The sequence below is a fragment of the Lemur catta genome, chromosome 3 (genome assembly GCF_020740605.2).
Source record: "Lemur catta isolate mLemCat1 chromosome 3, mLemCat1.pri, whole genome shotgun sequence".
Taxonomy (NCBI): Eukaryota; Metazoa; Chordata; class Mammalia; order Primates; family Lemuridae; genus Lemur; species Lemur catta.
In genome coordinates this window covers 68,952,789-68,969,236 of record NC_059130.1, presented here as the reverse complement: position 1 = coordinate 68,969,236, position 16,448 = coordinate 68,952,789, and the positions used below count along the sequence as shown (strand labels likewise).

General features: G+C 32.9%; 1 protein-coding gene across 2 annotated transcripts in view; it reads left to right on the top strand.

Moving 5' to 3' along the window:
• Nucleotides 1-16,448, top strand: part of LOC123635512 (serine/threonine-protein kinase TNNI3K) — a 273,749-nt gene that overhangs the window by 32,369 nt on the left and 224,932 nt on the right. For both annotated transcript variants that reach the window (XM_045547740.1, XM_045547741.1), the window contains exon 5: nucleotides 1,421-1,531. In XM_045547740.1, the coding sequence (XP_045403696.1) occupies nucleotides 1,421-1,531 (111 nt within the window). The remainder of the gene's footprint in view (nucleotides 1-1,420; nucleotides 1,532-16,448) is intronic.

The window sequence follows — 16,448 nt, the reverse complement described above, 5'->3', positions numbered from 1 at the left end:
TTTTTTGAGACAGTGTTACTCTGTTCCCCGGGCTAGAGTGAGTGCCGTGGCGTCAGCCTAGCTCACAGCAACCTCAAACTCCTGGGGTCAGGTGATCCTTCTGCCTCAGCCTCCTGAGTAGCTGGGACTACAGGCATGCACCACCATGCCCGGCTAATTTTTTTTTGTAAATATTTTAGTTGTTTGGCTAATTTCTTTCTATTTTTCGTAGAGACAGGGTCTCACTCTAGCTCAGGCTGGTCTCGAACTCCTGAGCTCAAATGATCCACCCGCCTCGGCCTCCCAGAGTGCTAGGTTACAGGCGTGAGCCACCGTGCCCAGCCTAAATTTTGTTTTTTAATGGGAGAATTTTCTTAACCAACAGTATTTGATATTATGTGTATGTAATTCCTAAATGCAATGGCCTATCCTGGGAAGATTTTACTTTCTTCCCACTTGATGTACTGAAAGACCAAGTAGTATAGAAGTGTGGTTTGAAGGTTAAAACTTGGAAATATTTTCATTTCCTTCTAAAGCAGGAGTTTTGTGAATATGTGATCTTACTATCACTCTTTCAAGCATTGTGACTTATAAAACAAGGTTTATAATGGTGATTTTTATAGCATTGCTATGAGAATCATTTAGTTTTTAAGTTTTTTTTTTTATCAACAAGTATTTATTGAAGTCCTACCATGTACCAGGATTAAGTTAATTAAAAATAAAAATTCAATGAATGTTAATTGCTATTAATATTATAAATATTTCCTATCTCTCCAAAGGAAGAAATACAATACAATTAATAGTATCAAAAAAGTAAGGATTACTTTGATTGTTGCATAAATTGTTTAAACTTGAAGGCTCAAATAGTGTTTCCAAAATATTCACTGGTAAAAATAAGTCAAGTTAAGAAAGACACTATGGATTATTTATGTATATTGTCCATGATATTATGTGTAGAGAAGAAACAATTATTGAACTTCCATGAAATAGTCCACTTGGTTCAATACTCTCATCTTAGATGACATATTTCATCTTCACCTCTAACAGAGAAAGAAATTAAAACTCTAAATTGTTTCTGTAAATTTTTTTTATCTCTTCTGGGGTTAATTTTAGTTTTTGGAGAAGCATATTTTATTGGAGTGACCTATATGTAAGATTGAGTTGAGTTTTTAAGAGCCTCACCATAGGTAAATATCCTTTGTGTCTTTCATGGTCAAATGGTAGAGGATTGATTGGAACTGAACATCTGTCATTTGGTCCTACATTCCAACCATCTGAGAGTTGCTCTCTGCTGTCTAATGTGCTCTTATGCCAGAAATAACACTTAAGTTTCCATTGAGCACCTATCCTGGCTGACAGGCAAGGAATCAATACATCCTGTTGCACAGCTTTCAAACCTGCTATTTGTAAAAAGTAACAGTAAAGATGTTTTTCTTTACAGGATAGTGCAGAATTGATCACTTCCCTGCTTCACAGTGGAGCTGATATACAGCAGGTTGGGTATGGTGGCCTCACTGCCCTCCATATTGCTACAATAGCCGGTCACCTGGAGGTAAGTCATGCTTTTGTTACCTGTGAAAACAAACGTTACCTACCTCTTTGGATTCTTGTTCTCAACCGTTTTCAAATGATGACTTTTAAGATTCTAGAGGATGGTTTATTTTTTAGGCAGTGAACACATTCATTTCTTCTGGGGGTAAAATTTAGCTATATCGATATGTTTTAATAGTCATTTCAGTCCATTTTGTGACAATGTAATCAAAATTCAATTAATATAAAGATAGCTAGATATACAGAGGCTTTATAGCAGAAGCTATATTTGCTCTTAAATTTTGGAATCAAGCAGCTCAGTTTACACAACTTGCTATTGTAACCTTGGGAAGTTACTAAATCTCATGATATCTCTGTACTTCATTTATGAAATCGGAATAAGAATAAGAATAGTTTATTATAATGATTAAGTTAAGTAATCCATATAAAGTGTTTTGAAGTTTACTTCATGCAGAGTAAGGACTAAATGAAAGATCATTCACTCATTCATCCACTTACACATTACTTGAATAAATATTTATTAAGCACCTGTTATGCACCAGATACTGTTCTAGGTGCCAGGGTGACAGCAGCAAGAAAGACAGGGAAATTTTCCATTTTCATAGAGTTTAGTTGTAAAGAATGAAACAGACAATTAAAAAAAAGAAAATATATATGTTAATTAGTAAGTACCATAAAAATAATAAAGTAGAATAAAATAATAACAGAACAATGGAGAAGTAGGCACCATTTTAAATAAGTTACATAGTGAAGGCTTCTGAAAGAAGGTGATATTGGAACAGAGCTCTGCATGAAATCAGAATACCATCCACATAAAAGGAGAGAAGAACATGCAAGGAATAGCACATGCTTAAGGAATAGCACATGCAAAGGCCCTGAGGAATAAAAATAACTGTGAGTATTTGAGGGACATGAGTGAGCCCAAGTAATTAGTGGAGTGAAGTGAGCTGGAGGTAGAGTGATGGAGACAATGTCAGGTGGATGATTATAAGCCAGAATTACACAGTGTTTTAAAGTCTACAAGAAGGGCTCTGGATCTTTTCTAAGTTTACTTGTTAAAGTATTAATTTTATATATCCTACTAACAAAGCACTTCCATTTGCATGATTTGGTTAACTTCACAAATTTTCGTAGAATAGTTTTTGTTGTCTCTGCCATTTGATAGATATAAAACTAAGGCTCTTGTATAGTGATTGTCTTTATAAATTACAAAACCATTGGGAAAAAGAGCCATGTCTGGAATCCTGATCATTTTACTTCAAAACTCCATGATTTTTACACTCTATCAATTATGATAACAACATGTAGCCTAACAATGTAATAAATCTTATATCCTCATTATTAGATAGTTATTTATTTCTTCCTTTTAGTTATGTTGCAAATTAAGTTGTACATTTTTCACTAATATACACACATACACACAAATACCCACAGCAATGTGAACAAATGGAGATGCATGTGCAATCATACATGAAGCCTATAAAATAGGCATGATCCATCTCTTTTAACAGTGCCACTTCAAAGGGCTCTTACATTCAATAAATATTAAAATATCTCATTGAGAGAAAAGTAGGTTACTTCATGTTGCATTTCCACCCCTTACCATATCACCTTATTTCCCAGAAAATAAATCTTCTTGATGAGCTTCATTGTAAATATTAGTGAATTTGTGTAGGGGAAATCCCATTAGACTCACTTAAATACAAATGTTTTTCAAAAAAAAAAAAAGAAACTAACTGAGGCCAGTGATAAAGTAAATGAAGTGGTAAATGTTAAGAAATCTGGGTGAAGGAATTGGTGAGGTAGACATTAAGCTCCAATGAAACATCTTTGATCTTTTAATGCCAGGAAAATGATCTAATATCCTTTTCTGACTAGTGCTGAGTTGATTACATTTGTGAATGATAGAATTACAACAGTGTCGAAAGCAAAGTGGTTAAGAGCTTGATTTTTTTAATCTGCTATTCGAATATCTTTGCTTTCTTGCTTTGTAAATAATATGGAAAAAGTCTTCATATTGATTCTACCAGCATTAGGGCAAACCTTACCAAAATAATTCCAAATAGGTATCTACTCTTGTCTTGCAATTCTCCATGGGTTCTCTAACTTCCCTCATTAGCTGAAGTATAATATTTAATGACTTTTATAGTCAATCACTGACACTGCATAAAACAGGTATGGATACATTAGCCTTTATTCTCATCTTACATAATGGACTAACTAAGTTACTGATCAGATGATAATAAAAGAAAATGGTATCCAAAATAAACTATCTGAAATCATCTTATTCAAGGTGGAGAATTTTTTGGAGTATTTTTTTCAATGCTATTACAGTTGACCCTGAACAACATGGATGTTAGGGTGCCAAACCCTATACAGTTGAAAATCTGCATATAACTTTTGCCTTCCTAAAAATTTAACCACTAATAGACTATTAGTGAACAGAAGTTTTACCAGTAACATAAACAGTCAATTAACACATATATTGTATGTTTATGTATTATATACTGTATTATTACAATAAAGTAAACTAGAGAAAAGGAAATGCTATTAAGAAAATCATAAAGAAGAGAAAATATATTTACTATTCATTAAATGAAAGTGGATCATCATAAAGGTCTTCATCTTTGTTATCTTCACCATGAGTAGGCTGAGAAGCAGGAGGAAAAAGAGAGGTTGGTTTTGCTGTCTCCGGGTGGAAGAGATGGAAGAAAATCCATGTATAAGTGGACACACACAGTTTAAATTTTGTTTAAGGGTCAACTGTAATTGTAATTAACACTCACTGTCAATATCGTTTTCTTTTCCCCGCATTCATTAAACACATATTTTTGAGCCTCTACTTTCTCCATAACATAGTGTAAGAATATGGAAATGATAAGAAAATATGACATAGCTTTCCCCCTAAAGATTTTATAATGTAGCTGGGAACACAAAGTGAATATATATATTCTGGTTTCTCTTCAGATCATATAAATCTTTTGCCTTTTACAAAGTGAATATTCAGGAAAAATATATTAGCAATTGAAAGTAAAATAGCAATATAGCTATAAGCAAGGAATAGGAAAGAATCAAAGATGAGAGTGAATTTGATAATAAGGAATACAGATGCTCCTCAACTTACAATGGGGTTACATCCCAATAAACCCACCATAAATTTAAAATATTATAAGTGGAAGGTGCATTTAATACACATAACCTACCAAACATCACAGCTTAGCATGGCCTACCTTAAACGTGCTTAGAAATTCTTACATTAGCCTAGAGTTTGGCATAATTTCTAACACAAAGCCTATTTTATAATAAGTGTTGAATATCTCACGTACTTTATTGAATATTGTACTGAAAGTAAAAAGCAGAATGGTTGCATGGGTACTTGAAGTATGGTTTCTACCAAATGCATATCACTTCTACAGCATAATAAAGTTAAGAAATCATTAGTCATACCCTCATAAGTTGAGGGCCATTTGTAATCAGAAATACGATAATTACATAGCAAGAGAGCTCAAAGAACACAAAATTAGAAGAGTTAGTAGTTCACTGGGAAGTTGAGTGTCAGTAGAGATCAGTGTGGACTAGAAGAGTTAAGGAAGGAGTTATGAGAGGGGGTTTGAAAGTAGACTGGACTTTCAATAATGGTAAGAACTGGACAGCAAAAAAGAAGATAAATCATGTCCAAAAATGGGAAGGAAAGAATGAGCTGAGCACATTTAGGAGAGGGTAAATAGAATTATAGCATGAATTTTGCGAAGAGTCCCTGTAGGTAAATTTGGGTGTTAGGAATGGACCAGACTAAGGAAACTTTGAGAGTAGAAATCTAAGGAGTATAATTCAATATAACAAACAATCACTGTAGTTTATAATATACAGCCCACATGGTGTGGTAGATAAAAAGATTAATAGAACACAGAAGTTCTCACTATTTAAAGAGATTTGCAACCAAATAAGATTTTTTCCCATATGAAATAGGAAGCCTTTGAGAGTTTTTGAGTAAGAGAATGATTGGAGATTTGATAAGTAATGTGTTAACAGAATTTCTTTGACTGTAGTATTTAGCATGAATTCTAGTGTAATGACATGATGATTAAATAGAGATAAAGAATTGGCTTAAGAATTCAATTTGGAAGAAAAATCAATTAACTCCAGACATGCTGACTTTCTGATGACAACCAAATTTTCAAGTGCAAATGTTCATTAATCATTTAGAAATATATAAGTGACATACAATGGGGAAGTTTGTGCTTAATGTAATTTTTTGGAAATTATAGGTATAGAGGTGATATTTGAAACCATAACAATAGCTGAAAGTTGTATATTGGGTATAATGGATGGCCCAAGGACTGAGCCTAAGAGCATATCCACAGAGACTTGATGAATTATTGAATAGCCATTGAAGGAAGAAAGAAAGATTGGTCAGAGTAATATGAGGAAACTAGGATATTATACTATCACAGCAATTAGGAGAATTTCAAGAGTTAAAGGATCCTAGGTATCAAATAGTGCAGAAAGATTGAGTACAATGGGATAAAATATGCATAGAGTATTTCCTTACTAAACAAAATTTAGATGTATATTCTATTCCTATTTTTTACTATCTTGGTTAGCAGGGATAATGACAATAGATCAGTGGGAGTTCCCTTTCATTACTAGTCACTATCTTTGATTGCCCACCTTTCTCTGTGAAACAATAGCTGATGCTAAGTCTGACAGGATTCTTTGTCTCCACACACCAAATTCAGACCCTCCATTAGTGTCTGAGGTGTATTTGTCCTCCCATAATTGTGAATTCTATTAAACAGTTTTACAATAAAATTTACATTGACTAGACAGCTGCCTTCTTCAATAATGGAAGAGAACATGTCCTGCAGATTCCCAGACATGCTGACTACAATTTGAGACCCAGATTTAAATTTACTGTGATTTGAAAAGCAGTCAAATATTGGTTGTCCCAGGTTTCAATACTTCTCTCTGACTGATTTATCCATCTATCAATACATATGCATATGCTGTTTTATATAAGGCCTTAGATCCCCTCAGCAATCAATAAACATGCATTAAACCCTCTTCTTCCCTTTAAGTCTCTGGGAACACGAGTTATACGCTCTCTCAGGCACAAAAAGCTAACATTTGGTGGTACTTTATCATTCACAAACATTTGTCATTTAGTTATTCTATGAGATAACTATTGATAGAATCAATTTAACAGTGAGGAAACTGAGGGCTAGAGCGGTTAAATGACTTCTGCATGGGCATCCAGAAAATAAATCAATGAGATGGGTGGGACTCAAATCTGGCCATCTAACTTTAAATCTGCAGCCAGGTAAACAAAACAACAATTATTCCCCAGAGACTTTTGTATTTATTGCTCAAACAGGGCTTATACCCACGAGACACACAAAAAAGTATTCAGAAAGAAAAAAAAAAGCATACTATATATGTTTGGATATTTCTAAAGCATGAGTATTACTGCTTTTACAATTAAAGCAACATTAATTGATTCAAAAATCAATTAATAAGACACTTTATAGGACACTAACTACATGGGCACCAGAACCCATGGAGATATAATGCATGTATGTAAACACACACACACTCCAAGTGTAAAACGCTTTATACTTAATCAAATAACTCTTTAAATTTGTTACTCTTTGATATCTCATGCAATAGTTTCTGCAGTTATCAGAAGTCAAACAAATTATCTGCAGCTGTAGACACCTGTTAGGGCAGCAAACAGAAAAGCATGTAGCAAACAAATGATGTGATATTTAATGTGTAGAGGTTGTAGAGTGTTTTATTTTTTACAGAAAGGCACAGTTTTATATACACTCTGTGTAGGTGAGGGTATTATTTTTATAGTTGAATTTATTCTATCCTACCTTATCCAATTTTTAGATTGTAAGCACTTATACAACACTGCTTCAGAAATGCTTCCCAGTTATTTTGGAATTTATTTCTGATTTCAAGGAAATGCAATTGATGTTGTTTCAGTTCATTCTTAACTAAATCATCTAAATGTTTCAGTAGAGAGTTTTGTTTACCAAGAAGCCTCTGACTCTCTCTAAGTTATTTCTTTTATAATGGCTTTAGTTTTCTCCCCAAAGGCACAAACAAGAGAATGCTTAGAATTATAAAATGTGGTTTCTCTCTCTCTCTGTTTTTTTAAGGGTAGTCATGAGTTTTATAACTAAACAGTATCAGATTTGCCTCCAATCTTGTGAATAGGCAATAGTCCCTTTTGAATTCCATTTGGAATCAGAATAAACAATGTAAAAAATAATAATAGTTAACACTTTGAAGTAACTTTGTACCAATCATATTTATTGATTTAATCCTCATGCTAGCTCTCACTCACAATGCTGTGCTGCTCTTCTAATCCAAACAATAACCTCTTAGTTCACCTGACCAGAATTTAAGCTTTGGACATGGTAGATAGAAGCTTAGAATGTAAGTTTCAGGAAAACATGCTGTTTGCCCAGATCGGAACAGTATGCTCAGATTGGAACACTCTCAAAGACCAAGCATATTAAGATATTTTCGTGCTTCTTTGTATAGGACTCATTCTTTTAGGCTCTATTCCTTATCTCTAATATTTCTACATTACATTTTTAACAGCTTTGTAAAGATAAAATTCATATATCATGTAATTTAACCACTTAAAACATACAATTTAATGTTTTTTTAGTATTATGTAGTCACAGAGTTGTGTAATCATCACCACAATCTAATTTTATTCCATTTTTGTCAACCCAAAAGGAAACTCCATACCCATTAAGCAATCAGTCCCACCCACTACTCACTGCCCAGACGTAGACAACTACTAATCTACTTTTCATCTCTATGGATTTCGCTATTCCAGACATTTTATATAAATGGAATCATACAATATATAGTTTTTTGTGACTGGCTTCTTTTACTTGATGTAATGTTGTGAAGATTCATACTATCCAAAAGAGTTGATTTATATCAGAATCATTATATAATTACATTTAGATGTGTTTAGCAAAATAGTTCAACTGAGAGTGTAATTGTAATGCTTTTTCAACTATTTCTCTATTTTCATTATAAATTGATGCTCGAAGGAAGCCTTCAACTAAAACTTTAGGTCCCCAACTGTGTTTGTAATCACAAGCATGCACCTCAATTATCAGACTAGGAACATCCCCATTAAAGAAACTGGCTAAGTGAGGCCTCTTCCTGGATGGACAATCCAGTTCTTACATGGGCAATGGACAAGGCTCCTCCCCAGATGATGATCAATCCCCCTGCCAATCATAGCCTGACTCTGGATTTTTAAGCAGTTTTAAATTTTAAGACAGCTCTATAAAAATGCAGAAGTTTCTAATGCTTGAGGTTAGCCCTTTGTAGTTAAAATCTGAGTATTCAGCTCCTACCCTGAAACCTTGCTAATTATAGTATGGTCCAATGACCAGTAATGTAGAATAACCAGTGAATTTTTTTTTTTAATTTTATAGATTTGGAGGTTCATATGCAGATTTTTTATGTGGATATATTGCATAGTGGTGAAGTATTGACTTTTTGTGTAACCCTACCTGATTAGTGTACATAATACTCATTAGGTAATTTTTCATCCCACACCCTTTCCCATGGTCCTACCCTCTCAACCTTCCAAGTCTCTATTGTCTATTATTTCACTCTCTATGTCCAGGTGTATACATATTTAGCTCCACTTATAAATGAGAAGATACGTTTACTTTCTGTTTCTGACTTATTTTACTTAAGATAATGGCCTTCACTTCTATCAATATTGCTGCAAAAGATATGATTTCATTCTTTTTTATGACTGAGTAGTATTCCATGGTGTGTATATGTGTGCATACATATTATATAATATATACCACATATATTATATAATGTATATAATGCCTTCTTTATCCAGTCATCAGTTGATGGGCACTTAGGTTGCTTCCATATCTTTGCTATTATGAATAATGCTGTAATAAACATATGAGTGCAGGTATCTTTTTAATATAATGATTTTTTTTTCCTTTGGATAGATTCCCAGTGGTGGGATCACTGGATCAAATGGTAGTTATATATTTAGTTCTTTGAGAAATTTCCATACTGTTTTCCATGGAGGTTGTATTAATTTACATTCCCACCAACAGTGATAAGCATTCCCTTTTCCCCACATCCTCACCAGCATCTATCACTTTTTGATATTTTTAATAATGGCCATTCTGATTGATGTAAAATGGTATCTCATCATGTTTTTAATTTGCATGTCTCTGACAATTAGTGATGTTGGGCATTTTTTCATGTTTTTTGGCCAATTTAATGTCTCCTTTTGAAAAATGTCTGCTCTTGTCCTTTGCCCACTTTTTATGGGGTTCTTTATTATTTTCTTATAGAGTTGTTTGAGTTTCTTGTAGATTATGAACATTAGTCCTTTTTGATGTATAGTTTGTGAATATTTTCTCCCATTCTGAAGGTTGTCTGTGTACACTGTTGATTATTTATTTTGCTGTGTGGAAAATTTATAGCTTAATTAAGTCCCATATGTCTATTTTTGGTTTTGTTGCATTTATTCTGAGGTCTTAGTCATGTATTCTTTGTCTAGGCCAATGTCCAGAAGGGTTTTTCCTAGGTTTTCTTGTAGAATTTTTATAGTTTCAGGTCTTACATTTAAGTCTTTAATCATCTGGAGTTAATTTTTGTATATGGTGACCGACAGGAATCTAGTTTCATTCTTCTGCATATGGCTATCACATTTTCTCAGCACTATTTATTGAATAAGTGTCCTTCCCTTAGTGTATGTTTTTGTTTATTTGGTTGAGGATAAGCTGGTTGAAGTTATATGGCTTTATTTCTAGGTTCTCTTTTCTGTTCCATTGATCTATGTGTCTATTTTTATACTAGTACCATGCTGTTTTGGCTACTGTTACCTTGTAGTATAATTTGAAGTCAGGTCCTGTGATCTTTGTTCTTTTTGCTTAGGATTGCTTTGGCTGTTCAGGCTCTTTTTTGGTTCCATATGAATTTTAAGATAACTTTTTCTAATTCTGTGAAAAATGATGTTGGTATTTTGAGATAAATTGCATTGAATCTATAGATTGCTTTGGCCAGTATGGTTATTTTAACAATATTGATTCTTCCAATTCATGAGTATGAGGTGTTTTTCCATTTGTTTGTGTCATCTATGATTTCTTTCATCAGTATTTTGTAGTTTTTCTTATGGAGATTTTTTACCTTGTTGGTTAACTATATTGTATATGGAATTGAAGTCTTAATTTGGTTCTCAGCTTGGTTTTTTGTTGGTTTATAGATATGCTACCAATTTTTTGTAAATTGATTTTGTATCCTGAGACTTTACTAAATTAATTTATCAAACCTAGGAGTCTTTTAGAGAAATCTTCAGGGTATTCTATGTATAAGATTATATCATCCGCAAACACAGATAATTTGACTTCCTCTTTTCCAATTCAGATGCCTTTTATTTCTTTCTCTTGCTTGATTGCTCTTGTTAGGACTTCTACTACTATGTCGAATAGGAGTAGTGACAGTTGGCATCCTTGTCTTACTCCAGTTCTTGGGGGAATGCTTTCAACTTTTCCCTATTCAGTATGATGTTGGTTGTTGGTTTGTCACATATGGCTTTTATTATTTTAAGGTGCGTTCCTTCTATGCCTAGTTTGTTGAGAGTTTTTATCATGAAAGTGTACAGAATTTTATTGAATGTTTTTTCTACATCTATTGAGATGATCATATGGTTTTTGTTTTTAATTCTGTTTCAGTAATGAACTACATTTATTGATTTCCATGTGTTAAAACATCCTTGCATCCCTGGAATAAACCACACTTGATTGTGTGGTATTATCTTTTTGATATATTGTTAGATTTGATTTGTTAGTATTTTGTTGAGGATTTTTGCATCTATATTCATAAAGGTTATTGATCTTTAGTTTTCTTTTTTGTTTCATTCTTGTCTGTCTTTGGTATTGGGGTGACACTGGCTTCGTAGAATGAGTTAGGGAGGATTCCCTCTTCCATGATTTTTTGTAACATTTTCAGTTGGATTGAAATCAGTTCTTCTTTGTATGTCTGGTAGAATTCTGCTGGCAGTCTGTTTGTTCCTGTACTTTTATTTTTGTTAGAAGAGTTTTTATTAAAAATTTAATCTTGTTATTGTTCTATTGAGGATGTCTATTTCTTCCTGGTTCAATCTTGGGAAGTTGTATGTTTTCAGGAATTTATCCATTTCCTCTGGGTTTTCTAGTTTGTAGACACAGAGATATTAAACTCTATCATTTTAACAAGACTCCCAGATTATTCATATATATTCAAATTTAAAAGGCTCTGCACCAAAGGGTATTAGGATAAATTATATTTAGAAGAGATATCTGTGAGAAAGTTGAATAACAAACAATGAATGAATGAATGAATTATTAGAAAGAGATACCTCTTTACTTTACAATTTTGCTTTTGGCTAACCCTGATTCTAGTGTTTTAGTAACTATTAAAGCAGCATTCAGGTCTCATTCTGTAGCCCAGGATTATAGTCTCTTGCTATGCATTATATATGCCTAGTACCTCACACATAGTAGGCACTCCATCTATGTTACTCCCATTTTCTTCTGAGATATAAAATTTAATAGAAGTAATATTTAAAATAAGAAGAAATTTATAATGTGATGGAACTACAACACACTAGTTATAAGATAAGTAAAAATTTAAAAGTGGACTAAGGATTTGAATTGACATTTCTCTGAAGAAGATATGCAAATGGCCATTAAGCACATGGAAAGATGTTTATCATCAGTCATTAGGGAAATTCAAATCAAAACCACAATAAGATACCACATCATATACAATAGGATATAATAAAGACAGATAATACCAAGGGTTGGTAAGGATTTGGAGGAATTAGAATTCTTATACATTGTCAGTGGGAATGTAAGATGCTGCAGTTGCTTTTGGAAAATAGCTTGGCAGTTCCTCAAAAAGTTAAACGTAGAGTTATTACAGGTTCTAGTAATTCCACTCTTAGATGTATTCCCAAGACACACAAAAATTGATACATGAATGTTCATAGCAGTATTACTCATAGTGTCCAAAAATTGGGACCACATGTTCATCAACTGATAAATAAATAAACCTTGGTAAATCTATACTATTGGATATTATTCACCAATAGAAAGGGATAAAATACTGACACATGCTGTGCCATGAATGAACTTTGAAAATGCCATTAACTAGTGAATGCTGCTATTATAGGAGTGCAATAGAATTATCTGTCTTTGAACATCCATGATAATTCATGCTTATATGTGTAGCTGAGCCAAAGGATGTATGAATTTTACACTTTGATGATTATTTTCAAAAAACCTTCCAAAAAGTGGATTTATTTACACTTTTGCAGTATGAATACCTGTTTATGTTTTACCCAAATTAGTTTCCTCAAAAACTAAAGCAATAGTTTGAAAATATATCTATTTGCACAAGTTATCACTATTGCCAGAAAATTCACCCCAAATATACCACTGATGATGAAAATTTATTTTAAACATGACAAACAATACATCAATGAATTTACTACCAATATTTACTTAATTACAAATAATTAAATCACAGGAAACTTGAGTAGCTCTTATTCTAGCATGATTTCTTTGATATTTGCCATATTGTTGTCTCGACCTTTTTAATGCATATCTGGGTGTCCAGAAACCTAATTTCCAAACATGGCTCTACCACTAACTATCTTTGTAACTTTGACTACTTCTTAACCTTACAGATGCTCAAAATGTAGTTACCCTTAAGTAGAATTCAAAGTAGTCAGATAGTAGTTCACCTGCAGTGTACAAAGAGTTCTTAGTTAATACTCTCAAGTTCTTACAATTGTTAAAAGAAATCACAATAAAGTGCCAAAAAATATAAAAAAATAAAATATCAATCTTTGCTGAAATCTTGTTATATATAAAGTAGACTGAGCCTTTTTAAACATTTGATATATTATTAATCTTTTGTATTCCTTATCCTATGGACTGCCTTTTTGCCTATTTTTGTATTAAATTTTCTTTTCTTACTGACATATAAGAGATTTGTGTAATTGAAGAATTTGGTTTTGTTATATCTATTGCATCTTATTTTGTTAGTTTTCTTTTTAAAGCCTTTTTATACATATTTTCAATTTTATATGGCCAGATTTGCCAGTTTTGTGCTTTCTTCTTAGTATAACCTACTTCCTTTCAAGACTGTATAAAAAGAAATCACAAATATTTACTTCAAGTACTTTTAATTTTATATTTCCCTTTGTTAATAGATTGTATCTGGAATGTCTTTTGGTATAAGGTAGCAGTAGGGATCCAGTTTTATTTTTCTCCCCAGAAGGTTATCCAGTTGTTCAATGAATATTTATTGAATACTCTATAATATTTTCCCCACCATATTCCATTTAAGTCTATCTGTGTATTCTTATGCTAATATCAAACACAACTCTTCTATTTAGTATAGATTTAGGTTATGTTTTGGTATCTACAAAGACAAGTACTGGTCTTTGACATTTTTTACAGAACTTTCTGGCTATTTTCCCATTTTATGCAAGAGCTTTAGTCCGTGGAGAGGCACTAGAGTATAATGGTAAAGAGCATGAATTCTGAAGCCAGACTCTACATTTAAATACCAGTAAATATCTATCATTCACTATCTATGTGCCTTGGAAAAAGTAATTTATCTTCTCTGGACCTCAATTTTCTAATTTTAGAAAATGGATCATATTACCCATCTTATTGGTATGTGTTAAATGTCTTAATATATGTCAAGTGTTTAGACATTGCCTAGCACATAATATATTCTAAGAAAGTTAGCTATCATTATTTTTATATTGTTCTGTTTTGTTTCTGATTTTTTTTCTAAAGAAAAAATGTGGTATCCTATGTAGGATAAATCTTAATGTACAAACTAATTTAGGGAAAGTTAATATTCCCATCATACTGAGTCTGCCTATTTAAGAACAAGATATTTCTTTCCAGTCATTCAAGTTTCTTTGTGGATCTTCCAACAATATAGTCTCCTTGTGGATTTGTTAAAGTTTGTTCCTAGGTATTTTATTTTTTTCTTGCAATATAAATGATAATTACATTTTTGAATTTGTTATAGTTTCTGTATAGGAAGCATTGATTCTTGATTTTTAAATTTATAAACATTCAGCTTACTGATTTATTTTATTGTTTTAACAGATTTTTTTAGATAATTATTTTGCATATTCCTGGTTTACAATTAAACTCCCTATATATGGTGATAATTTTGCTTCCTTTCCAATAATTAAACATCTTGTTTTTCTCTTTCCTAATTGCACTGGCTAATAGTTTCAGAACAATTGTCATTTTTTAATTGAATCATCATTGCACTCCTGGAATGAAACACAATTGGTCATGGTACATTATTCTCTTAGCTTGTTGCTGATCTTGTTTTGCTAATATTCATAAGTGAATTTGGTCTATGTGTTTGTGTGTGTGTGTGTTATGATATTAGTTTCCAAGGCTGCCATAAAAAAATACTATAGGCTGGATGGCTTAAACAAAAGAAGTTTATTTTCTCACAGTTCTGGAAGCTAAAGTCCAAGATTAAGTTGTTAGAAAGCTTGATTTTATCTGAGACCACTCTCCTTGGTTTCCAGATGGCCACATTCTCTCTGTATGTTCACATGGTCATATCCCTGTATGTGCACATGTCTGATGCCTCTGTCTCTTTGCCCTAATCTCTTCTTCTAATGAGGACACCAGTTATATTGATTAGGGCCCACTCTAATGATCCTGTTTTAACCTAATTACTGTCTCCAAATGGAGTCACATTCTGAAGTGCTAGGGGATTAGGGCTTCAACATATGAATTTGAGGGGACCCAATTCAGCCTGTAATAATTATCGTTGTCAGATTTTGAAATAAATGTTATGCTGTATTTGTAAAAAGCACTTGGAAAGCATTTGGAAACTTCTCTCTCTCTCTCTCTCTCTCTCTCTCTTCTTCCTGTCTCCTGTTCTAAGACTCTGGCGTGTAACTTGATGTCATTATTATTTCCCAGTATGCAGCAACGTTACCTTATCTCTGATGAGTCTCCTAAAATTTTGCAAGTGGAGAATCAAATCGTAAATTTCACCAATATGAATATTCACCAATATGATTCACCAATATGAATATCTTGGGCTACCATAATTTAGATAGAGAAAGCATAGCAAGGGCCAAATGTACCAGTCAATGCACATCATTATAAATTATTGTTTAAATATCACTCTAGTAAATGTCATTAATGATTGATAGTTATAATCACCATTCATTGGCATTAACTTCATAGGTTTCCATACTTGAATTTGAGTAGTGATTTGTAGTTCCATGATGCCAAAGTTTTATATAACTTCATTTAAAATGGTTAAGTTTCTAAAACTAAATCTTTATTGTATATGTAGCCTTAAAAAACTAAGATCCAATTTAAGAAAGCTACATCTTCTATGGCATTTAAAATGATTTTCTCAGAAGTTGAAACAAGGAACTCTCTACCTTGGCTAGGCACAGTAGCTCATGCCTGTAATCCTAGCACTCTGGGAGGCTGAAGCAGGAGGATTGTTTGAGCTCAGGAGTTTGAGGCCAGCCTGAACAAGAGATCCCATCTCTACCAAAAAAAAAAAAAAAAAAATTAGCTGGGCATGGTTGTGCATGTCTGTAGTCCCAGCTACTCAACAGGCTGAGGCAGGAGGATCACTTGAGCCCAGGAGTTTGAGGTTGCTGTGAGCCATGATGATGCCACTGAACTCTAGCCTATAGCCAGGGTGACAGAGCAAGATTCTGTCAAAAAAGAAAAAAGAAACTGTCTACCCAATTACTAAATGCACTCCATATTGTAAGAATACTCTTTATCAAAAGCCAGGAGGCAGTCTTGTACTGTTCAGGCTTTGGTCTGAAGATCAAA